The sequence below is a fragment of the Balaenoptera ricei genome, chromosome 10, assembly GCF_028023285.1.
Source record: "Balaenoptera ricei isolate mBalRic1 chromosome 10, mBalRic1.hap2, whole genome shotgun sequence".
NCBI classification, from domain to species: Eukaryota; Metazoa; Chordata; class Mammalia; order Artiodactyla; family Balaenopteridae; genus Balaenoptera; species Balaenoptera ricei.
Window position 1 is genome coordinate 86,695,031 of NC_082648.1, and position 26,602 is coordinate 86,721,632.

Sequence of the window (26,602 nt, forward strand, 5' to 3'; positions counted from 1 at the left end):
TAAACCAAATAAGTGAAGTCAGATGATGTTCCATGTTATAAAGAAAATAAAGCAGAAAATGAGGATACACAGTATGTCTAAGTGGGGGGTCAGTTTTAAACAGGGAGAGCAGAGATGGCCTTACTGGAAGGTGGCATTTCGGCAAAGAGATGAAGGAAGTGAGGAAGCAGGCCATGTGGGCAACTGGGGAAGAAGAGCCCAGAGAAGGGAAACATCATGTGCAAATGCCCTGAGGCAGCTGCCTATCTGGCATGGTTAAGGAACTAGAGGCCAGTGTGGCAGAGACGACAGGAGCAAAGGGAAGAGCATAAGAAGAGATGAAGGTCAGAGGTTCCAGGGGACCCAGAGCTTCATGGGGAAAATGCGGAATCAATCAGCTCATACTCAGACACAAGTGACAGCTGAGCATCTACCAACCCTCCCGTAAGGTGCACCACTGCCTGTAGAATAAAATCTAAACTCCTTCATAATCTATACCCTGTGCTCTAGACGCTCCATTTGTATGCCCTTACCCAAACAGGATAAGAACTTGCAGGCTTCTGTGTCTTTGAACATGCTTCTCCCTCTGCCTAGAATATCCTTTCTTTCATGCTTCTTTTTAACCACTTCCTCATTCCCCAAATGCCCTCCTCCCTCACCTCCCACAAAGAAAATATACTGCTTAAGAAGCAACTTCCACTGTACTTTGTACTCTAAAGAATCCTTAGCATACCGGTTGTACTATTTTTTTTGATGTCTGTCTTCCACTAGATCAACTATCTCTAAGGCAAAAACGGTGTCATGCATTCTGTGCCCCTCTTCATTAATTATTTCCTCTCTTTCCTGTACAGGCTCAGGCTCTCTCTCCCTACTGCAATGATATGCAAATGCTTCCTCATCTAGGTTTTCTTCTGCATGTGTCTATATGGATGGTTCCCAAATGTTAGCGGACATCAGAATCACCTGTAGGACTTTCAAAACAGATGGCTGGCCTCCATCCCCAGAGTCTCTGATTCATTAGGTCTGGAGTGGGGCCCCAGAATCTGCATTTCTAACAAGTTCCCAAGTAATGCCAATGCTGCTGGTCCAAAAACTCACATTGAGAACTACTGATTTATAGGTAGATTACAGTTCATGTTTTTAAGTTTAAAAAAAAAAAAGCCTTCCCCACTAAAATATCAGTTCTAGATGAGGTCAATGAGTTCCTCTTGTTCATCATTACATGCCTAGGAATAGTGCCTGGGACATAGTGGGGTTTAACATGTATTTACTGGCCAAATAACTATTAGTTCATTCCCTCAACATAAACATTAGTCTTTTATATTAAAAAAAATGCCTCACATTACCCGCAAGTAAATTATCCAAAGTCATCTCACTCCCAAGTTCACAGGTGATCTACCTATGCTCAGACTAAAAATTAATTTGGAAAAAAAAAAAAAAGCTTAAGTAACATATTTTAGAAAGAAAAGGCTTTTAAAAAGGAGGTAAAAATTTGCACATTCCAAAGCTTTTCTGTAAGAGTAATTATCTGCTATTAAAGATTGTTTTAATAGAGTCAAGAGATATCCATGCAAGTTCAACTGAGGAAAACAGCATAAGTATATAATAATGCATTTATGTCCTGGCACTTCTAGTAAGGCTGTATTACATGATCAATCCAATTCTCTGGTGTTAAACTGACAACCCTGAGGAGATCGTGTGATCTGCCTCTGGTCAGTGAGTCAGTTGTTTTTCTACTTATTAGACATGGTCACAGTGAGTGTGAGTCTTTTGTTCTAACCACAGACCACTATCTTAGTTTCCAGATGAGAAGGAAGCCTTTATCTTAGAGCTGAAGACTAAGAAAGTTACCTATGATTCAGAACCAAAGCCGTGGTGATACCTTTTATTTTTAATTAGTTTAGTTTAAGTGAATATGAAGGCACTTAATAGTCCCTTGGTTCTACATCACATAAAGCAGAGAAGAAAACCTAGAACATGAATAGTATCAACTTAGAAACAAAGCTGGAAGAGATTTTACACTTAATCTAATATCTACATTTTAGAGATGACAAAATTGAGCCCCAGACTGACTTAAGGCCTTACAATGAGCAGCAGTAGACAGTTCTCATATTCATTTGTTACTGGCATATAGAATGGGATTTTTTTTTTTCATTCAGGGCAAACAACATTAAAAAGACATGTAGAAACACTAGCAAAACAATGAAAACTTCCTATAAACGTTATGGTTTTTTAAAATATATTAGAACATATTAGATATTACGTATGATCCATTTTCTTGTCATCATCAAAATTAGATAAATTTGAAATATCCCTACATAAAAATCAAACTATATTTTAATGCAATCTAAAATTAGGAGAAGAAATATTTAAAACACAGACACACCCCCTTCAGAAAGAGAACAAGAGTGTTTGATTAAAACTGCTGACCTCGGTACCTAGATTTTCTGAGTTAGTTTTCCTTCTAAAAGTTTTGAGGCTCCGTCAAGGCAGAGATTTATGCATCTGTACACCATCAGCACGCAGCACAGCATCAGACACAGTAGGCTGAGTGAGTACTCAATAAATGTTGGGAGTAAAAGAAGGCCATTTTGAGCTTTTCTTAGGAAAATCAGCGTTGTTAAAATAAAAACTGGAGGAGGAGGAAAATTATGTTTCATTAAGAATCCGTTAATACAATAGTTGTCAAAGTGTGGTCACCAGACCAGCAGTTTCAGTATCACCAGTGAACTTGTTAGAAATGAAAATTCTCTGCACTCCTCTGAGACCAACAGATGCAGAAACCCTGGAGGTGGGGAGAAACTGTATTTTCTCAAGCCCTCTGGGGAATTCTGCTGGACACTGAAGCTTGAGAACTGCTACATTAAGGAATTATTCTCAAACTTTTTAGGGTCCAGATACTTAACACGCTTAAAAATTCTTAAGCAACCCCAAAAGCTTTTGTTTTTAGGTATTAACTATCCACACTTGCCATTTTCTTTTTGTGTGTGTGTGTGGTTGAATATAATTTACTTTTTTTTTTTTAAACATCTTTATTGGAGTATAATTGCTTTACAATGGTGTGTTAGTTTCTGCCGTGTAACAAAGTGAATCAGCTATACATATACATATATCCCCATATCTCTGCCCTCTTGCGTCTCCCTCCCACCCTCCCTATCCCACCCCTCTAGGTGGTCACAGAGCACCGAGCTGATCTCCCTGTGCTATGAGGCTGCTTCCCACTAACTATCTATTTTACATTTGGTAGTGTATATATGTCCATGCCACTCTCTCACTTCGTCCCAGCTTACCCTTCCCCCTCCCCGTGTCCTCAAGTCCATTCTCTACGTCTGCTTCTTTATTCCTGTCCTGCCCCTAGGTTCATCAGAGCCATTTTTTTTTTTTAGATTCCATATATATGTGTTAGCATATGGTATTTGTTTTTCTCTTTCTGACTTACTTCACTCTGTATGACAGACTCTAGGTCCATCCACCTCACTACAAATAACTCAGTTTCGTTTCTTTCTATGGCTGAGTTATATTCCATTGCATATATGTGCCACATCTTCTTTATCCATTCATCTGTCAATAGACACTTAGGTTGCTTCCATGTCCTGGCTATTGTAAATAGTGCTGCAATGAACATTGTGGTACATGACTCTTTTTGAATTATGGTTTTCTCAGGGTATACACCCAGTAGTAGGATTGCTGGGTTGTATGGTAGTTCTATTTTTAGTTTTCTTAGGAACCTCCATACTGTTCTCCATAATGGCTGTATCAATTTACATTCCCACCAACAGGGCAAGAGGGCTCCCTTTTCTCCACACCCTCTCTAAGATTTACTGTTTGTAGATTTTTTGATGATGGCCATTCTGACTGGTGTGAGGTGATACCTCATTGTAGTTTTGATCTGCATTTCTCTAATGATTCACACTTGCCATTTTCGAAAATAAATCAGACATTCAAAAATTCATTTTAAAACAATAAAAACCCCTTCACGGGTTAACATAAATAACTTTTTAAATGAAAATAGCAGGGACTTCCCTGGTGGTGCAGTGGTTAAGACTCCACGCTCCCAATGCAGGGGGGCCCGGGTTTGATCCCTGGTCAGGGAGCTAGATCCCACATGCATGCCACAACTAAGAGTTCACATGCCGCAACTAAGGAGCCCGCCTGCCGCAACTAAGGAGCCAGCAAGCCGCAACTAAGACCTGGTGCAACCAAATAAATAAATAAATATTTTTTAAAAATAAAATAGGACTTCCCTGGTGATGCAGTGGTTAAGAATCTGCCTGCCAATGCAGGGGACACGGGTTCAAGCCCTGGTCAGGGAAGATCCCACATGCCGCGGAGCAACAAAGCCCGTGCGCCACAACTACTGAGCCTGCACTCTACAGCCCATGAGCCACAACTACTGAGCCTGTGTGCCACAACAAGAGAAGCCACCTCAATGAGAAGCCCGCACACTGTAATGATGAGTAGCCCCTGCTCACTGCAACTAGAGAAAGCCTGCACGCAGCAACAAAGACCCAACGCAGCAAAAATAAGTAAATTAAAAATAAAATGAAATAAAATAAAAACTAAATAAAAATAGCAGTATTTTCCGAAACAAAAAAAAAATTTAGTGACAAGAGAGGCATTGCTTTACATTTCTCCAAATCTCTTTAATGACTTAGTAGAAGCAAGCAAGCAAGCAAGCATCTCAAATCATCTGAATTCAATCTGTTCCCATATGCTGTTTTGGTTGAAGAAAACCCAGGCCCACAGATACGTACTTGGAAAGGGGAGGCGTATTTTAATAGCCTTTTCAAATAATAGTGGATATTCTTCTTTGATACTACACCAAAATAAGTGGAAGTTTCTTAAAAATTAGTTGCAATGTGAAATCTGAAACTATATTAATGAACTTTTTATGCTTTTACATTAAAATCCATTGGTCTTTCTTGCACTTTGAATGGCTTTCACCCACGTGAAATTCTGTAACATCAATGCATTGGTTATCTGGAAAACAACAGCTTAATGAGTTATGCAGCTCTGCCAAATGGTGACATACTTCCTTAATTTTCTTATATAATATTAACAAATGCAATTTTCTTGGATAATGCTGCAAATCTAATCAGGGAAGTCTTTGCAATATTGTGAAGCTGTTAGGCTTACAGTGGTGGAAACAAGTTTTCCAAAATTCTAATTTTCACTTCAAAGCTCAAATTTTATCTTTAGCAGCAAATACTATCATTTCTTTCCTTTCAAACACAGGATCGCTTTGTTCACTGCCAAGAAAATACCTGCCAAATATAACCAAGTGTGAGTAATGACACTGTCATCTGTCCTTTCAAGTTATAACGATGGTGATCCATGAAACAGAACAGTGAGTTCAGGTTGCAACTCAAACAACCACGAGAGGGCTTTTCCTCAAGACAATCACCATGCAGTCAGGTGCCTGAGGTGTGCTTCCCGCTGCATCACACAGAGCATTAAGAAAATGTGTACTCACGGGGTCAGGATAGAATCAAATCAACGATTTTTACTGCTTCCTCAGGAACATTCTTAAGCGAACCAGCTTTTTTCTGCCCCGTGCAGATATGTGGTGGTGGTGAATACAGTGGCTTGTGCTAAGGTGTGGCAATTTTACCCACCATGGCTTTTACACAATTCGTGCAAATGTCAACGCAGTAAAAAAGGCAAATAACACCTCAGCGTTGTTATAAAAATAGCTCTGATTTCGCAGATCCCCCAGGTTCTTTGGAACCTGCTGTTTTAAGAGATCCTAAGAGAAAGATCTAGAGTTTCCCTACTTCGCCATTCACTTGCTTAAAGTAAAGCTTTAGGCTAACTCAAGGAATCCCACAGCCCTTCTTTGCTGAGATGTTCAGGACTATAATAGTGCATACATCTATGTCTAATTAGCACAGCTTTTTTAAAAAGCTACTTATTTGATAGGGACCATATAGGCACTCATAACAAGTGGATGGAGGCACAACGAAGTGCTTCTAAGCAGGGACAAGAGCTCCAGCAGAATTGCCGATGCAGTCTAGAGGCTCCCAGAAAATGGTCCAGGTGCATCAACTGACACCAATTACTAGTTATACTTTCACTAGGTTTTCTGGTTGAGTGAAGGTAGAGAGGAGGACTTACGGTGTCTATCCTCAAGGGAAAACGGACAGTCAGGATCTAGGGGAGTTTCTGATTACGGCCTCTGACAGTTAGACCAAGGTCTATCTGTGAGGTTAACTACCTTTGCTAGCTACCTCACATTTGTTTTTGGTCACCCCGTGCTCCTTGCCCTATAGTGATTAGCTGTGCGCCGTTACAATGGAAAGCAGTTAATAGATACTGCATAAAGTGAGTAAATCAAAAAGGAGAGAACTCCGTTTTCTGTTTTTGCTTTTTTTTTTTTTTTTTTTTTTTTTAAGTTAAAAGGACGGTCACCAGAAGAATCCAAAACAAAAATTCATTAACCATGGTTCCTCTAGGTCAGGGGAAATTCAGAATGGAAAAGAGAGAGGCTTTACGTTTTCTTTTTATTTTTCTATAATGTTTGAACTGTTTTCGACCACAGACATATATTGCTTTTATGATATAAAACCATACAAGTAACAGTTTTACTGACAAAAAAATGAAAAGACCGTGCGTGACTTATTTTAGCTGTGAGAAGGGAAGGAGGATGTTGGAAAAGATTGCTTTCACTTTGAGGTCTGTCTTGTGAGGGAGGAAAAAAATCTCCAAGGAAAAGGGTGAAGGCAGCATTCAGGAGCGGCTGCACCAAGAAGCTTGGCTTTAAGGAGAAAAAGACCCAACCTGTGAGGTTCTTTGCTCCTCCCCACAGCGAGGCAGCCAGATGTGGTGACCACAGGGGCGTGTGGGCGTCCAGTCCTGGTGGATACCACAGCAGATGCCCTGGTTAACACGGTGATGCCAACAGAAGAACACTGGCCGGGGCTTGGAACTGGCTGCAGAGTAGCCTCCCGGCTTCCTCATCCTACAGGGGGATGGAGTTACCTTGACCTCACAGAACCGGGGCAAGGACAAAGCGAGATCATGTAACTTAAAGTACTCAACATGCTGTAAAGCAGGATTGCTCTTTGGCAATCAAATTTTTCATCCATAAAACGTGAGGATGGATTACAAGGTTCCTTCACATGGGAGTAGTCTTGAACAAGCTAAACCATACCTACAACTTGGAAAGACCCCTTCAACTGTTCTATTTAAAGCATGGGTGATTTCATGACTTATTTAAGCCCAAATAAGCTACTCTCCAAAACTGATCTCTTCTCACCGATTCTGAAAGGACTTCCCAGCAATATTGTCTCTGTAGGAATCAAACAAAACATGGTATTGATCCCGGCTCCATTCCAGAACCACCTAGGGAAAAAAAAAAAAGAAAAACAAATGTTTTCTTTGCATCAAATACTGAGAGTATGTAACTTTCATTTCATTTTAATTTCATTAAGAATTGCTAAAGGACTCCCAAGGCAATAGAAACAAAAGCAAAAATAAACAAATGGGACCTAATCAAACTTATTACAAGCTTTTGCACAGCAAAGGAAACCAAAAACAAAATGAAAAGACAACCTACGGACTAGGAGACAATATTTGCAAATGATGCAACCGACAACGGCTTAATTTTCAAAATATATAAACAGCTCATGCAACTCAACAACAACAACAACAACAACAACAAAAAACCCAATCAAGGACTTCCCTGGTGGCGCAGTGGTTAAGAATCCGCCTGCCAATGCAGGGGACACGGGTTCAAGCCCTGGTCTGGGAAGATCCCACATGCCGCGGAGCAACTAAGCCCGTGTGCCACGACTACTGAGCCTGCGTTCTAGAGCCCGCGAGCCACAACTACTAAGCCTGTGCGCCACAACTACTGAAGCTCATGCACCTAGAGCCCGTGCTCCAAAACAGGAGAAGCCACCGCAGTGAGAAGCCCACGCACCACAACGAACAGTAGCCCTCGCTGGCTGCAACTAGAGAAAGCCCCCGCACAGCAACAAAGACCCAACACAGCCAAAAATAAATAAATTTATTAAAAATAAATAAATAAATAAAATAAAGCTCAATATAACTGTCCTTGCCTAGTAGGGCTACCTGGAAGGTGGGGAGAAAACATCAGAGAGAGTGCACTTCACAAACGGCTGAGAAATGCTGACGTGCCGTATGTTAATACAACATGCCTTCCTTCATCAGATAAATTAATCTTGGCATCTCCAAACCGCTCCGGTGTATTAGAAACAACGGCAATAGCAAAGGGTCCTTAAGTACCACATTTAGGAACATTCCTCTAGTTCAGAGCTCTGCACTTTTAGATCTTGGGGGAAATGGTAGGAATGCTGGCTTATTACTCGGGATGTGGGTTTTCATCCCGGCTCTGTCACTTTTATGAGTGACCTTGAGCAAGTTACTTAGCCTCTTCAGGCTATTTCTTCATCTGTAAAATGAAGGGGGTCTTTGAAATCCCTGCCAGTCCTAAAAGTCTATGACTTAAGAGGGGCTCCCAGCTGCAGGGCTGACACTGTGTTTCTCACCTGTATCCTCCATGTCCCCACGTCAACTCCATAAGGACACCGTGTCTCTTCCTGTCTTCACCTCCTCTGGGTCTTATGTCCCTACTCCTAAGCCCATCAACATTTGAACTTGATTCTCTTCCATCAGAACCATTTCCCTTTTCTGCTATTCCTGTCAACTAAACCCTATTATGAAAATCTTTCCAAACTTTTCTAGATGAATGAGTAATATGCTCTATGAGGAATGAAAAAGGAAACTTGTAAATCAAATAAAATTCATCTAAGGGTTAGTGTCAGATCATTTTCTTAATACTATCAAGGACGGAAAAGAGTAGAAAAAAATCTGTACAATTAAAAAATTTTTATTCTAGGGTAAACTGTAAAAATATGAACACCCTCCAAACAACAAAGAAGCCAAAAAAGACTTAAACTTGCAATTAGATAGTTTTCAGCCATTATCAGCAGTAAACAAAAGACCAGAGGAACAGGTGAGAGAAACACTGACTACTGTAAAATCGAGTCTCTGTTCTTGCACAAAGCCTTTCCATATTCTTCAGCCCAGTCTGAATGCTTCCTTCTCAGAACTCTGGATAACTTTTATCTCTATCACTTATTTGATGCCTTGCATCGCTTAGTTTTATTGTTATTTACCTTTTACCCCATGTTAGCATCTTGACAGACCAATCAAACTGCTCAAAGGGTAGAGAACTACTTACAATTCTGTTTATTATCAACTCATACCCAGCACATTACGTACCATCTTTTTCTTAGTAAATATTACCTAACTACTTGTAGGAGTGACGTAAGAGAAGGCTGGATTTGGGAACTTGGGATGCCTTCTAAAAGAACCTCCCAGTTCTCCTGCTTCGTGGCTGTGTAACCCTGGGTAAACTACAATGTGTGGGCCTCAATTTCCTCAACTATGAACTAAGTACTAAATCTATTTCATCAGTCTGCTGTGCTGCTGTAGTAGGATGGTGATTCTCCCATGACGTGGGCGAGTAAAGGGTATGGGGAGTGTGCCAGGCATACTGGAAGCCAAGGGTAATTAACTTCCTGAAATGCCATCATTTTTATAATGGCAAGACATTTAAAACATTCTATTGGTAGTAATGCAAATTTTTTATGGAGAAAAATGGAATATTGATGTGATAAAAATACAAGATATAATGCTGACCTTCAAAAAATGTCCTATTTGCCATTTTGAGCTATTCTCCCCCCCCCCCCCCCACACACACACATCACCCCTCCTCTCTACATTATTCTCCTCAGAGGACTTACTTTTCTCTGTTACTAAGGGTAGTTTGTTGGTAAAAATTTAAGACACAATGAACTAAAATACTATTTACTAAAATACTACATGAACTCTCAAATACCACATAAACAATGTATTATTAATAAAGAATTTTAAAAATCATCTAAAGGTAGTTTATTCTACTAGTTAAAGATGTTTATCACTTTTGGACTTCCCTGGTGGCGCAGTGGTTGAGAATCCGCCTGCCAACGCAGGGGACACGGGTTCGAGCCCTGATCCGAGAAGATCCCACATCCTGCGGAGCAACTAAGCCCGTGCGCCACAACTACTGAGTCTGCGCTCTAGAGCCCGCGAGCCACAATTACTGAGCCTGCGTGCCACAACTACTGAGCCCACATGCTGCAACTACTGAAGCCCATGAACCTAGAGCCTGTGCTCCGCAACAAGAGAAGCCACCATGATGAGAAGCCCGTGCACCGCAACGAAGAGTAGCCCCCGCTCGCCGCAACTAGAGAAAGCCCGCGCGTGGCAACGAAGACCCAGTGCAACCAAAAATAAATAAAATTTTTAAAAAATTTTTTAAAAATGTGTATTACTTTTAAGACTCCATCTTAGTAATCATGGCGTCCAAGGTATTCAAGATCAATTGTTGGTTAGTTTTACAAAATTGCAGCCAAAGTCAGTCTTAATGTGCTGATCACAGGAGAAAGGGTTCAAACACACACTCACCAAGCACCATCGTGCCAGGCACACCCCCACATTGAATCCCCACAATAAGGCACCACTTTGAGGCACGTACTACGATGGCACAAAAAGAAGCTCCAGGCCAAGTTGCAGTGTGTGTGATGGGGCTGAGGTTTGAATCAACCGAACTCCGTAGCCCATGTTCCTGTTTAGCTTGGCCCGGGCTCGCTCAGCTTCACCTGGCCTGCTCCTCTGATGCTTATTTACACAGAGCCAGCTTTGTCAAATACACATTCATGAATGTGGTCATTCAACCAGTTGAAACTGGTATGTTTATCACCCTTAATTCAATGGCCCAGCATTTTTAGAATGTCTGACACAAATGCTAAAATTTTCAGTTGATAAACTTTTTCAATTATGAAACCGGCACACACTTTTGTTGATGATCTTGACGGTCCTGAAACAGGACCAAATGCATGCCTGTGGTAGAGTAACAGTGAATGAGTTGTAAGCGCCATAATCCTTTGGGGATTCCCCAGCTAAGGAAAGGAGGAAGGTAATTATTAAGAAGCGAACCAGTGGGCTTCCCTGGTGGCGCAGTGGTTGAGAATCTGCCTGCCAATGCAGGGGACACGGGTTCGAGCCCTGGTCTGGGAAGATCCCACATGCCGCGGAGCAACTAGGCCCGTGAGCCACAACTACTGAGCCTCCGCGTCTGGAGCCTGTGCTCCGCAACAACAGAGGCCGCGATAGTGAGAGGCCCGCGCATCGTGATGAAGAGTGGCCCCCACTTGCCGCAACTAGAGAAAGCCCTCGCACAGAAACGAAGACCCAACACAGCCAAAAAATAAATAATAAATAAATTAAAAAAAAAAAAAAAAGAAGCAAACTGGTGAACAGTGCAAGGATCATAAGATTACAATCAGAAGTTTAAGTCTGGCACTTATCAATAATAAAATCTAGGGCACTTCTCCATTTTCAATTTCTTCTTCTGTAGAATGAGGATATTAATACCACCTATTTCACAAGATTGTTTTGATAAGATAGGCAAATCCTATAGGGCTGTACAATACTCACTGCAAACTGCTCACAGGTCTCTTAAAGACAGCATTTACATGCTACAATATAATTAATTCACCTGTTTAAATATCATCTACACCTCTGCGAGCAACTCAAAGCCAGGAACTTAACCTCTCTCATTTTCAGTCCTAGAACCTTGCACACTGCCTGGCACAAAATCAATAAACTTTCTAGAATGAGTGAATATGGCTACCAGTTTTACAAGACAAACACCTTGGAACAGCTTATTGCTCTGTTGTTTCCCTCCAGAGCTTCCTGCTTTCAGATCCATTCCCAGATAGTCAATGTAAAGGCTAAAGGCTACAGGTATAGAGAGACGACAGCAGGCCTCAGCACACAAGGATGCAAAACTCTCTGTAAAAACACATGTCCCTTTCTCAAAGTTTCAAGTGTATAAATGTGACGTGCTACCTTGTAAAACTTAAGATGCCAGGGCTCTCCAAACTCAAGAAGCAAGAACTCTAAGTAACTCTGACAGAGCTTTACATACATTGATAATCATATCAGAAGTTTATAATATTCCCAAATTACAACAGGTTCTCCATAGTTTCTGAAAACAAAATATATTTTGCATTAAGAGCCACTAAATGGCAGACAAAGATAACTAAGCTTTATCTTTTTCTGCTAATCCTCCTCCTCCTCTGATACCAATCAGGAAGTCAAATCTGCTCATCACCAGCAGCATTTTCTAATCACATTTGATGAAACATGTTTGTTTTCCTGCCTTAGTCCATTAGAGTTGCTCTGACAGAATACTACAGACTGGGTGGCTCATAAACAACAGAAACTTATTTCTCACAGTTCTGGAGACTGGGAAGACTAAGATCAAGGTGCTGACAGATATGCTGTTTGGTGAGGGCCTGCCTCCTGGTCCATAGATGGCTGTGTTCACCCTGTGTCACCTCACATGGTGGAAGCGGCAAGGGAGCTCTCTGGGGTCTGTTTTATAAAGGCACTAATCCCACTCATGGGGGCTCCACCCTCATGACCTAATCATCTACCAAAGAGCTCACCTCCTAATAGCATCATACTGGAATAGTTTCAGCATATAAATTTTGGGAGGACACAAACAGCTCACAGCATTTCCCAACACGAAGTGGCTAAAATAAAAGACTAACCCATTTCTTATTAGGCATTGAATGGTTACCAAAAGTGGGCTGATCTCTCCTTTTCATACACAGGAAATGACCCAAACCCAAGATGCATGACCACTATTTACTTGAACATTAATTAAACTCAAAAGATACTTTTCTAGACCACTTCTACCTTCTTTGAATTCTTCACAGAATTAGATACACAACATACATTTGTTGACCATTTTAAAGGGCACAAAATGGGAACCAGGGCTTTGTCCTCAGGGAGCTGACATCCTGTTAAGGACTAATCATGTACTTGCATGAAATGATTTAGGAATACTTACTGTTCAGCTTTTACATGAGTACAGATTAAAATAGATTACTGTTGGGGAAAAGGAATAATCAAGGATAGGGTTAATCATAATAGCTTAACAAAATCTCTCTCCTTTTCCTAGGAGAGAAAGCTGAGATTTTTAAAGAAGTAGAGGAGCAAAGAGAGGGAATTCCCTGGCAGTCCAGTGGTTAGAACTCCGTGCTTTTACTGCTGAGGGCCCGGGTTCGATCCCCGGTTGGGGAACTAAGATCCCGCATGCTGCACAATGCAGCCAAAAAAAAAAAAAAAAAAAAAAAAGTCCCCTCAACCACACTTGAATAAAAGGAAAAGGGGGGGAAAAAAAACCTACCAAAGATGGTTTCCAAATGTATTCAAACTGACTTTCTGGGTACATATATGTAGGTTTACTTGTTTTACAGTTCAGAGTTTACAGAATCACAGAATTACACAGGGAGTACTTTAAATCCAGTGCCAGTGTGTGAGCCCTGCTAGAACGTCCTTGCAAACAGTTACTCTACCTATGAATTTAGATCTGCACTGTCCAAAAAAATGGTATCCCCACTAGGCACGTGTGGTTATTTAAATTAAGACTAAATAAGTTAAATTTAAAACTTAGTACCTTAGTCCCACTAGCCACATGTCAAGTGCCCAACAGCCACATGTAGCTAGTGGCTACTGTACTGGACAGCTCATAATTACAGGCCGTTTCCAACACTGCAAAAAGTTCTCCTGGACAGTGTTGCAGCTATTCAATCCCTAAAGATTAAGTACGTGTCACAAAAGCAGGCCCTGACCTCAGCCCGAGTTTTGTGATTTTATTTATTTTTTTAATATAAAATCTTTATTGTACAGATGAGAATCTGAGACTCAAAGAGCTTAAGTGACTTATCTAAAATCACACAAAAAGAAGAGTTCTGGGCCTCCCTGGTGACGCAGTGGTTCAGAATCTGCCTGCCAATGCAGGAGACATGGGTTCGATCCCTGGTCCGGGAAGATCCCACACGCCGCGGAGCAACTAAGCCTGTGCGCCACAACTACTGAGCCTGCACTCTAGAGCCCACAAGCCACAACTACTGAGCCCACGTGCCACAACTACTGAAGCCCACGCGCCTAGAGCACAACAAGAGAAGCCACCGCAACAAGAGAAGCTCCAAAACAAGAGAAGCCACCGCAATGAGAAGCCCGAGCACCGCAACAAAGAGTAGCGCCAGCTCTCTGCAAGCAACTAGAGAAAGCCTGTGTGCAGCAACGAAGACCCAACGCAGCCAAAAATAAATAAAAATAAAATAAATTTATTTTAGAAAGAAAAAAGAAGAAGAGTTCTGACTTCCCCTCCCCTCCCCAATTTTTGTCAACAGGCTGCTGGCTCCTCTTAGCAGACGGATGTTTCCTCGGATCTCAGACAGCTTCTTTCCAGCGTGGGATCTGGCGCAGATTCCTTTCACCATCTTCTCCCATCAGAACCTGCATTTCCGGCAAGAGAGCAGCTCTGATTCCCTGGCTTTTCTTCCTATTTCCCCTGGATAAGGTCTCTATAGTTTTGGGTTTTTTGTTTTTGTTATTTTTTTTAATGGAAGAAGCCAAAGTACTGCAGTGAGGATATTTATCTTTGAGAATCATTTAGGGGAAGCTGGTTTTCTTGGCCAAATGCTACAGTGAGCTAACCCTAGGTAGAAAGCATGGGCAGGATGAGGACGGACAAATGTTAATAGTTTTGTGATTTCAGACAAGTCACTTAAAGCTCTCTAAGTTCCAAAATAATTCCTTATCCCATAAGGGGTTGTCATAAAAAAAAAAATCAAGTGACCTGATAGATATCCATCTATTCTAATAAGTACAAAGCACTACAAGAAATACAAGGTATTAAGACTGAAGGGCACTGAGCTTACTGAGTCCTTCAAGGGGCTCACAGCCCACTGGGGAGACAGATACGAAACAAACAATTATATCATGTGAAAAATATACCCAAAGTATAAATAAAAGTGTAGCTGGTAAAGATTTGTTATAACTATTAAACCAGAAGCCAAAACTAATCAAACTAAGTTTTTTTGTTTTTTTCTCTTTATTTTGGTAAAACTTAATTGCCATAAAAATGTTTAGTGAAATGAGACAAAATTTTACAAAATATCTGCTTGTGGTGCTTACTACACTTACCTCCATCAACAAATGAATTTTATCTCATACTGTTACTTAGATAAAAACATTTTTTAAAATTCACCAAGGAGAGTTCTCTTTTTATGAGTGTCAAATGCAGAGAAGTCATAAATTAGGCAAAAAGAACACTATATATTTTTAAATAGCTGTAAAGCCATTAAAAAACCCCTTTCTTGAGGGGCAATTAGCAATATGTATCAAAGGACCAAAGAAATGGTCATGTCTTTGTTCTAATTCCACCTCTAGAAATACATGCCAAGAAAATCATCATAGGTGCACCCAAACACTTCTGTATAAATATGATAATAACCATTATTACTTATACAAATAAAACCTGAAGATAGTTTAAAAATTAAACAATAGGTAATCGGGTAAATAAATTAAGGTACAGTCACACAAATATTATGAAGCAATTAAAAATTATGCAGTTTTTAAGCAACTATTAAAAATTAGTAACTTCAGTTAGCCAACAAATACGTGGCACCATTCTAGACTCTGAGGACACAGTAATGGACAAAACAAAATGTCTTCCTTCTGGAACATACAGACTAGTCAAAGGGTAAAGTGTTTGGTAAAATATTACGTGAAAAAAGTAACAATCAAAACTATCAGTCTGGAACGTAACCTCAGCAAAATGGCAAAGTAAGCAACTCCAATCTCTCATCTCCTCAGAAACACTGAAAAACAAGCAGAAACTGCCAGAACAATAAAAGACAAATATTGTATGAAATATACATTATATGAAATGTCCAGAATCAGCAAATCCATAAAGACAGGAAGTTATTAGAGGTTGCCAGGGCCCAAGGGGAGAATGGAGAGTTACTGCTTAATACCAAGTTTCTGTTTGGGGTGATGAAAAAGTTTTGGAAACAGTGGTAATGGTTGCACAACAATGTAAATGTAATTAATGCCACTGAGTTACACACTTAAAAATCATTAAAATGGCAAATTTTCTTATTTGCGTTTTGCCATGAGATTTTGGAAGAGAAGTAAATCACTGTAATACTCCTCCCAAAAGTAATAAAGGAACATTATCAACAATTCTATGATCACAGATTGGATAACTTAGATGAAATGGACCAAATCCTTTAAAGATACAAACTACCAAAGCTCAAACAAGGAGAAATACATAATCTGAATAGCCTATACCTATTAAATAATTTGGATCAATAAGTAATAACCTTCCAAAACAGAAAGCAACTGGCCCAGATGGGTTCACTGGTGAATTCTACCAAATATTTAAGGAAGAAATGATACCAATTCTCTACAATTTCTTCCAGAAAATGGAAGCAAAGGGAACACTTTCTAACTCATTTTATGAGGAAAATTACAAACCAATAACTCTCATGAACATGGATGTGAAAATCCTCAGTAAAGTGTTATCAAATAAAATCTAACAATGTATAAAAGGAATTATATAACATAACCAAGTGGGATTTATTCTTGATATGTATTTTTGAAAACTGGTTCAACATTCAAAAATTAATTAATGCAATCTACCATATCTCAAGGCAAAAGAAGAAAAATCATATGATCATATCAAAAGATAAAGTCTTTGACAAACTTCAACACCCATTTTTTCTTTCTTTGGCTGTGCCATGTGGCTTGTGGAATCATAGTTCCCCGACCAGGGATAGAACCCTTGCCCTCGGCAGTGAAAGCGTGGAGTCCTAACCACTGGGCCACCAGGGAATTCCCTTAACACTCATTTTTTATTTAAAAATAAAAAATAAAAACCTCTCAGCAAATTAGGAACAGGAGGGAACTTCCTCAACTAGGGTACTTCCAAGTGAAATTAACATTTGAATTGGTAGACTAGTAAAGCAGCTTGCCCTCCCTAATGTAGGTGGGCCTCATCTAATCAGTTGATGGCCTAAATAGAACAAAAAGGCTGAGTAAGGGAGAATATCCTCTGATCTGACTGCCTTGAGCCATAACATCAGTCTTTCCTGCCTTCTAACTTGAACTGAAACATCAGCTCTTCTTGGGTCTCTAGGCTGCCAACCTTCAGACAGGAACTACAGCATCGGCTTTCCTGGTTCTCAGGCCTTTGCACTTGGACTACAGCTACATCATTGGCTCTCCTGGGTCGCCAGCCTTGCTAAATGCAGATCTTGGAGACTTGTTAGCCTCCACAATCCTGTAAGTCAATTCCATATAATCAGTCTATTTCCATACACACACACACACACACACACACACACACACACGTGCACATGCATGTATGCACACATATACATATATCCTATTGGCTTTGTTTCTCTGAAGAACCCTAATATAATTATATATCAACTGATATCAACTAAACCTGTATACTTTTCTATTAAGATTCAATTTAGAAACTGATCACTCAGGTGACCTTTCCATATTTAGATACTAGGGAAAAAGTATCTCTGCACTCCACCTCTTGGTGCCAGGCTCTATACTAGGGGCTGAGGATACAGTAGTGAATAAGACAGAAAGGCTGAATAAGACAGAAACGCTCCTCCCACGGAGCTTACATTTTGAGGGAGAGAGAAATGAGACATTAAATACACACATACACATTTTCAGACTGAAACTATGTACTACTTTTAAAAAGAAGAGGAACAGAAAAAGGAATGACCTGGTGAAAGAGGCTGCTTTAGGTTGGGTGGTGGGGAAGGCCCACCTGAGAGGACATTACTGAGCTGAGACCTGTAAGACCAGGAGCACGTCACATGGTGGTCTGCGGGCAGTGCTCTCCAGCCTGATGGGACAACAGCGCAAAGGTTCTAAGGCAGACACAAACCTAACGTGTCAAGGAAAAAAAAGAAGGTGGATGCACCAATTCTGACCCTAAACCTCAGGCAGGTTTGCAAGTATCCGCTTCCTTTCTGTGCCTTTACCACCGCTTGAGAAGAACATGTCCAGGCTGGTCTGCTGGTCCCAGGAGGATGAAAGACATGTGGTCCACGTCCAACCCAGATGAGCCAACTCCCACCTGACCTGCACATCCCAGAGAAGAAATAATTGTCATTTTAAGCCAGGGACTGACAAACCTCTTCTGTAAAGGGCCAAACAGTAAACATCTTAGGCTTTTCAGGCCATATGGTTTCTGCCACAGCTATTCAATGCTGCTGTTGTACTGAGAAAACAGCCATAGACAACAGTAAATGAATGGACATGGCTATGTTCCAATAAAACATTTATTTATGGACACTGATATTTACAATTCATATAATTTTCATGTGTTATGAATTCTTCTTCTTCTTTTAGTTTTTTAAAGCCACTTAAAAATGTAAACTCCATTCTTAGATTGCAGGCCATACAAAAACAGGCGTAGTTTGCTGCTCCTGTTTTAAGCCAGCAAACTTGAGGGTAGTCTGTTAGGGAACATTTTTGTAGAAATAGTTACAGGACACACAGTGGATACGTGACACAACCTGCTCAAAGAAGTGGCGCATTTAGGATCTTACATACAGACCATTAGAAGGAGTCTGGATTTTCTACTGTGTACAATGGGCATGATGTAACCTGATTCACATTTTTTAAAAGGTAGCCTGGTTGCAATGTGGAGAACGGATTGTAATGGAGCAAGAGTGGTGAGAGATGACGGTGGTTTATATTTAAATTTCCATAACACAGGTACCACATCTTTTTTTCTTTTGGGGCCGCAAGCACGTGGGATCTTACTTCCCCAACCAGGGACTGAACCCGCGCCCCCTCCAGTGGAAGTGTGGAGTCTTAATCACTGGACCGCCAGGGAAGTCCCACCACATATTTATTCTTAAATGCTTGGAGCAGAGGTTCTCAGCTTTTTCAGTCTTAGGACCCCTTTATACTCTTAAAAATTATTTAAGATTCCAAAGAGTTTTTAAATTTTTAAATTTTATGTGGGTTATGTCTACTGATATTCACCATATTAAAATTAAAACTGAGGAAATTTTAAAATATTTGTTCATTTAAGAAATAAACCCACTACAGGGCCACATAAAGATTTTCATGAAAAATAACTGTTTTCCTAAACAAAAAAGTTTAGTGAGAAGAGTAGCATTGTTTTTAATTTTCACAAATTTCTTTAATGCGTGGTTTCATAGAAGACAACTGGAATATCTTTGTGTTCTGCATTCAGTCTGCCGCAATGGCACATGTCTGTTAAGTCTCTGGGAAACTCCACTGTACTCTAATAAGAGAATGAGCGAGAAAAGGTAAATAATGTCTTAGTATTATCGTGTAAATAGTTTGAACTTGTGGATCACTGGATAGGGTCCCCAGACTACCTGTGGAAAACTGCTGGCTTGGGGTAATAGCTTACTTTTAAATGCTAGAATCTCAGTGATTTTGAAGTACAGCTGTCCTTCAGTATCCTTAGGGACACCTACCCCCCTCCCAACCAACAGATACCAAAATCCACAGATGCTCAAGTCCCTTATATAAAATGGCATAGTATGTGAATATAAACTAAGCACATCCTCCCATATACTTTAAATCATCTCTAGATTATTTATAATACCTAATACAATGTAAATGCCATGTAAATAGTTGCTGGCGCACTTGCAAGTTTTGCCTTTTGGAACTTTTTAGAATTCCCCCCCCCCCCCCCCCGCTTTTTTTTTGGCTGCATTGGGTCTTCGTTGCTGCACACGGGCTTTCTCTAGTTGCGGTGAGCGGGGGCTACTCTTCGTTGTGGTACACGGGCTCCTCATTGCGGTGACTTCTCTTGTGGAGCACGGGCTCTAGGCACGCGGGCTTCAGTAGTTGTGGCACGTGGGCTCAGTAGTTGCAGCTCATGGGCTCTAGAGCGCAGGCTCAGTAGTTGTGGCGCACGGGCTTAGTTGCTCCGCGGCATGTGGGATCTTCTCGGACCAGGGCTCGCACCCGTGTCCCCTGCATTGGCAGGCGGACTCTTAACCACTGCGCCACCAGGGAAGTCCTCCCCAAATGTTTTCAATCCCTGGTTGGTTGAATCTGCAGATATGGAACCTGCGAATATGGAGGGCTGGCTGTACTTTGATGTAAGTTATTCTACTTTACATACTATTCAGTACGGACAATTTTAAAATAAAGAGACTCGCCCAAAGTCAAGCAATTAATTAGATATAGATTATGCCAGTTTCCAAAAGCAAAGACATTGTTCTTTCAGGCCTTTGTACAATTATAAAAATCAACATGCAAAGCCTGCTGATTCTCCAGCAATGCACCCAGTGTGGCAGGTTCACCTGGATCCCTACTACGCCCCACAGTCTCCTGCTCCCAGTTATCCGCCTGCAATTCACTGTTCGCATCACCTCAGAGCAATTGTTCTAAACACAGATTTGACTCATCACTCCCTTGCTTAAAACCATTTGAATGGTCCCCATTTTCTTCAGGAGGAATCCAGATTCCTTGGAGTCACTCCATAGGCGAGTCCTAAACTGGCCACCGCCTGCCTCTCCAGCTTTACTCCTGGGTACGCTGCTGCGGCCCTTCAGAACCACTTCTGTTCTAGAAGGTGAGAGTTACCTCTCATACCCATACCTTTACACCTAGAGCATCCTTCACTTACAAGGGGAGAGGGGCTCCCGTTTCTTCCCTCAGCCATCTCCTTCAAGATCAAGCTCACGTGTCACCCTGAGAAACTTTCCCTGACACCCAGGCCTAGCTCTTCAACTTAAGTTATCACAACGCATCTTAAGTTTGCTTACTTGCTGGTCTGTCTAGAAAGTGAGCTCCTCAATAGCAGAAAGATACAGAACCATCTTTGTGTCTCTAAGCAGTAGAGTACCTGGCCCAGAGTAAACACCTCCACTGATCTCTGCTGAGTGAACAACTTACGAAAATTGGTAAAGAAACTTTATCCAATTTAGAATTAGTCAGAAACAGAAATGAAGTTAATGGAAAGAGGTAATGAAGGAAGGATAAACTAGAACCTAAAAGAAGAAACAATTTTAGGAAGCAATTTTAAAGGGCAATACAGGGCTTCCCTGGGGGCGCAGTGCTTAAGAATCTGCCTGCCAATGCAGCGGACATGGGTTCGAGCCCTGGTCCTGGAAGTTCCCACATGCCGCGGAGCAAATAAGCCCGTGTGCCACAACTACTGAGCCTGCGCTCTAAAGCCCGCGAGCCACAACTACTGAGCCCGCATGCCACAACTACTGAAGCCCGTGCGCCTAGAGCCCATGCTCCGCAACAAGAGAAGCCTGCGCACCGCCAACGAAGAGTAGCCGCCGCTCGCCGCAACTAGAGAAAGCCTGCATGCAGCAACAAAGACCCAACACAGCCAAAAATAAATAAATAAAATAAATAATTAATTAATTAAAAAATAAAGGGCAATACAGTTTTTAGTCTGATCATATATAGAATGCATTTGACTCTCCCTGCACAAGTGTGGCTTAGTCTGTAACATTTCTGAAAGATCACTTTTTTCCCTGCTTAATTTAGTGTATGTATGAATCACACACAGGCTGACTAATCACCTGCTAAAGATACTGCATGTGGATCACAAGATTGAAACAATCTAAAGACAGTAAGAACTTGAAAAGATATATTGTGAATATACATAACCTATCACAGCTACAATTGTTTGTTACAGTTTAGAAGGAACTAGGATAACATATGTTACTGTAAAGTGCAGGCTGTATTAAATTAATAAGGCACTTGCCTCCTCTGCTTTCATATCAACCAAAATAAAGCACACTCAGATTAAGAAATCATTGTGAACTTTTCTACTCTGTCTCTAAGAAAAGATTAATATACTCTTCAGTGTGACCTTGGGCATCAGGCCAGAAGGTAGGTGCCCTGTTGTCTTCGTGAGTGTTGTGGTCAAGGGAAGATCAGGGCTGGCATGGGGCACTTGGCATTTAATTAGCATTTACTCAGCACCTTGCACCAGGCACTATGCAAGGTACCTTATATACTTTAGGCATCTTATTTAAACCACCTTTCCTCACAGGCTCAATCACAATCAGTGAGCAAAAATAAAATATTTGTAAGTATTCATTCAACACATATTCACTGAGCACCTATAGTTAGGGTCTGGGAGGACAAATGAACCTGTCTGTCTTGCTCACTTTTTTTTTTTTTTTTTTAATTTTTATTTATTTATTTATGGCTGTGTCGGGTCTTCATTTCTGTGCGAGGGCTTTCTCTAGTTGCGGCAAGCGGGGGCCACTCTTCATCGCGGCCTCTCTTGTTGCGGAGCACAGGCTGCAGACGTGCAGGCTCAGTAATTGTGGCTCACGGGCCTAGTTGCTCCGCGGCATGTGGGATCTTCCCAGACCAGGGCTCGAACCCGTGTCCCCTGCATTGGCAGGCGGATTCTCAACCACTGCGCCACCAGGGAAGCCCCTCTTGCTCACTTTTATATCCCAAGATGTCAGTGGAGTGTCTGGCACATAATGGAACATGAAGGCCCGATGATTTTGCCTCCTAAGTCTCTCAAATCTGCCCACTTCTCTTTATCTGCCCTCCACCAGCCTAGCGCAAGGCCCCTGACTAAGTGCCCTGCAGCCATTCTTGTTCCCTCTAATTCAGGGTTTCCCATCTTTGGCACTGCTGGCATTCAGGGCCTGACAACGCTTCGCTGTGGGGACTGTTCTGGACACTGTAGGATATTTAGCAGAATCCCTAATGGCAGCAGCACCAACCCCATGCCCCAGTCATGCCAGTCCAAAATGTCTCCAGACATTGCCAAATGCCTCAGGGCTGGAACGCAGCATCCCTGCCAGCTGAGAGCCAGTGGCCTAGAGCAGACTCGCTCTCCCTCTGTCCTCTGCCTCAGGAGTTCTGACCCTGCAAAGCTGAGCTCAGACTGCATCAAGAAAGCCTCTCCTGACCCAGCCACTACAGGATGGGCTCTCACTGCTGGTCTCTCCCCCAACACTCTCCCCTTTTAGCATTTTTCACAATTGTAATTAAGTAGCATTTAATGTCTGACTGCACAACCAGGATATAAACGCTCAGTCTGCAGGAACCAGTGGGCTTTGTTCACTGCTCTTAAGCCCAGGGGCGGTGCTACAACAAAAAACTTACTAGTTTAATGAAGGATTTAAGTGCTCTGCTGGGGCACAGGGATTCCAAGGGAAGAAAGACAACATCTTTGTGTTCAGAGAGCTGAGTACAGAAATGGCAAGTAAGTCTCATCTCCTGGGCAAGCTCAATTAATTTGTACCTGCTTTGAGAAGCTGTAGGTCTAGACATGTTTCTTCTAAGGCACCAATATACCAGATACCACATTCCAAAGTGATATGTAGGACCAAGATGCAACGTTTCCTAAGGAGGTGGTTGGAAACTCATCCAAACCATGGTAGGAAGGGTCAGAGGAGAGCTTTTGGAAGCTGCTGGCATTCTGTCAATCCTGCTCCACCTCATCTAAAGGAGAGGGGAAGAAATCTCTTTCCCACGCCAGGAAACCTCAAGTCCAGGAAAAGGACTCAACTAGGATCACCGAGAGAGCCAAGCTCGGGTGCATGCAGTTGGGTGGCTGCAACATCCACCCCGTACCTGAGAAACAGAAAGGGCTGGCTGGCCATCGGCTCCGGGGACAGGGAGGCATTACTGCCAGGCTGGAGTCAGCCCACACCCCCCCATTTTGAGCTGATGGGGTTCAGGACATGCTACCTCAAAATACGACAGCTTGGCAAACTGAATATTTCAAGCCGAATGAATTTGAGAAACACCACATAAAAAGAATTTTCTGACCTTCCTCTGAAACAGGTCATAAGACTTTCTGTGAGACGGGCCCTCTCTACGCTCAGAAGAAAGGAGAAATCCTCACCTGAAGACAGAGGAATGCCGCAAGAAATCTGAATGAATAGGCCTCGTGTCTCCCCCAGCTTACTCCCCAGAGCTCACACCCTTTTTTGTCCTATCACATTTTTTCCGCTACTCTCCACGCTCCATCAAGCCCAGCATTACAACACTCAGGTTTAACTGCTTCTTTGGTCTTCATTTCCTTATGAAGGCCCCAAGGTCATGTAAAACTTACATTATTTATTTATATTTTTTGGCTGCACTGGGTCTTCGTTGCTGCACACGAGCTTTCTCTAGGGGCAGCGAGCGGGGGCTACTCTTCGTTGTGGCGCGCAGGCTTCTCATTGCGGTGTCTTCTCTTGATGTGGAGCACGGGCTCCAGGCACGCAGTCTTCAGTAGTTGTGATGTGCGGGCTCAGTGGTTGGAGCATGCAGACTCAGTAGTTGGGGCGCACAGGCTTAGCTTCTCCACGGCATGTGGGATCTTCCCGGATCAGGGATCGAACCCGTGTCCCCTGCATTGGCAGGTGGATTCTTAACCACTGTGCCACCAGGGAAGTCCCTAAAACTTACGTTAAATAAATGTATGCTTTTCTCTTGCTAATCTGTCTTCTGTTACAGGGGCCCTAGCTGAGAACTAAGGAGAGTAGAGGAAAAAGGTATCTTTCCTCTCTTACAGAGCAAAGGATGCAGGTCACCTGTGCAAGAGATGAGATGAGATGTGGGCCATGCACAAGAGAGCACTGCAGAGGGTCACCTCAGACCAGGTCCGTGGTCCCCCAGAAGAGCAGACACTGAGGGGCTAAGGAAGGAGGAAGCAACCAGCCCAGAGGAAGAGGCATTTGCTCTCAGCAGAGTAAAAGCAAGTGACAGCGCTCAGGGTGGGGTCTCTGAAGGATGCCCTTTGAAAGTACTCAGAAGAGAACGAGCTTTGGCACCAGCAAATCCCAGAGCGCCAGCGCCTATTTAGGAAAGACTTTCCTGCCCTCATTTCCTTTCCTTCTTCCTAGTCCTACAACCCAGGAGGGGTCAGAAACAGGCTCCGTGGCAGAAAGAGAGAAGCAGCCCACCGTACCCAAGCTCCCTTCCTCAATCGCAGGCTTTCTGCTTGGAGCAGGCCTGGGCCAGAGAGGCAAGAAGCTTCGACTTCAACAGGCTCAAAGTTCCATTTTGACATGAGACTGAAGGCTTTCATGGCTGAACTGACATTATGTTTTGTAATCTGAAGCAACCACGGGACTTCTTCTTACCCAGGAGTGACAACAGCAGGCTGAGTTAGGCCCACAGGAGTGTCTCAGCCAGGGACAGAGGCAGAGCTAACCCTACAAGCTGACGTCCAGGGCCAGTGGGAGGAAAAGACACCTGCTACACGTCCTCCCGGCTGTGCTCCCCAACACGACCGTACAGCTAGTAGCCGCCAGCGACACCGACCTATTCTTTCCTAGTGGAACGCCACCCCCATATAACACAAATGTTCAGGAGATGGGCCCCAACTTCACGGGGGGATCAGACTGGTCAAAAAGCAAACCTCTTCCTCCTTTTAAGATGTCTATTAGGGGTGGCTCTATGATCCAGCTGGGGCCAATTCCAGGAAAGGTTTGATGAGGTCTTGGGGCAAATTCTTCCTGTATCTTCTGGCAGAGTTCAGGAGCTGGAAGAACCCTAAACCGTTACAGAATTATTCTGCAGTCATGTCTGGGCGTAGCGAGGAGAAAGCACCATGATGAGCGAGGCCCCTGCATGACAGGGCGGCAGAGTGGCAGGGACGCGCTGCCGGCAGCCAGCAGGGGGTGTGCATCCAGGACCTGTTGGCAAGGCATTGGAAACTGAGAGTCACAAGCATCTGGATAGGGGTCTGAAACCTGACATCCCCCCTAAGAGGAGACAGCCAGGGAGCAAAGCCTGGAGAATCCCAGCGTTTAAGACAGAGAAGGAATGGTGAGTGGACAAGGAGAACAAAGAGGGGGTCTTCCTGAAGAAAGAGGGAGTGAGCATTCCCACATACATGGGGTGACAGATGCTGCAAAAAGGTCAGGTTAAGCTTTCTCTCTTAATTTTCTGCTTAATTTCATTAACAAGATCAACATTATTTAGACCTCAAGAGTAAGTCAAATCAAATGCAACTATCAAATCACCCATTAAAGATATATATTGAATCGTTAGTGAAAGATTTATGAGGGCACACTTGCACTGTGTTTAACAAAACTCCATATTAATACGCCCACTCAAGAATACAAGTTTCGGGGTCTTCCCTGGTGGTGCAGTGGTTGAGAATCCACCTGCCAATGCAGGGGACATGGGTTCGATCCCTGGTCCGGGAAGATCCCACATGCCACGGAGCAACTAAGCCCGTGCACCACAACTACTGAGGCTGCACTCTAGAGCCCACGAGCCACAACTACTGAGCCTGGAAGCCACAACTACTGAGCCCACGAGCCACAACTACTGAAGTCCATGCGCCCAGAGCCCGTGCTCCACAACAAGAGAAGCCACAGCAATGAGAAGCCTGCGCACCACAACGAAGAGTAGCCCCCGCTCGCCACAACTAGAGAAAGCCCACGCACAGCAACGAAGACCCAATGCAGCCAAAAAAAATTTTTAAATAAATTAATTAAATAAATAAATAAACTTTTTAAAAAAGAATACAAGTTTCACAGATTAGAGTACTTAACAACACAGTATCAAAAATGGAAAATGGAAACAACACACTTTCACATCTTCTAGAACAAGGTAAAGGGCTAACACCTATCACAGTCACAATGTCAATGTGTCAATGTTAAGGCCAAGGAAAAGAAACGGGTTTTGACTCAAGCCAGTGTCTAGGACATCTGTTGCTCTGGCTCTTTTTTTGATAACAGCC

The 26,602-nt window shown here is 42.5% G+C and overlaps 1 protein-coding gene across 4 annotated transcripts in view; it reads right to left on the reverse strand.

Annotated features, from left to right (window-relative positions):
- GNPTAB (N-acetylglucosamine-1-phosphate transferase subunits alpha and beta) overlaps positions 1-26,602 on the reverse strand; it is an 83,070-nt gene that overhangs the window by 50,560 nt on the left and 5,908 nt on the right. For 2 of the 4 annotated variants that reach the window (XM_059936764.1, XM_059936763.1), the window contains exon 2: positions 7,235-7,320. The exons of the other annotated variants lie outside the window; for them this stretch is intronic. In XM_059936764.1, the coding sequence (XP_059792747.1) occupies positions 7,235-7,320 (86 nt within the window). The remainder of the gene's footprint in view (positions 1-7,234; positions 7,321-26,602) is intronic. 4 annotated transcript variants of the gene reach the window in all.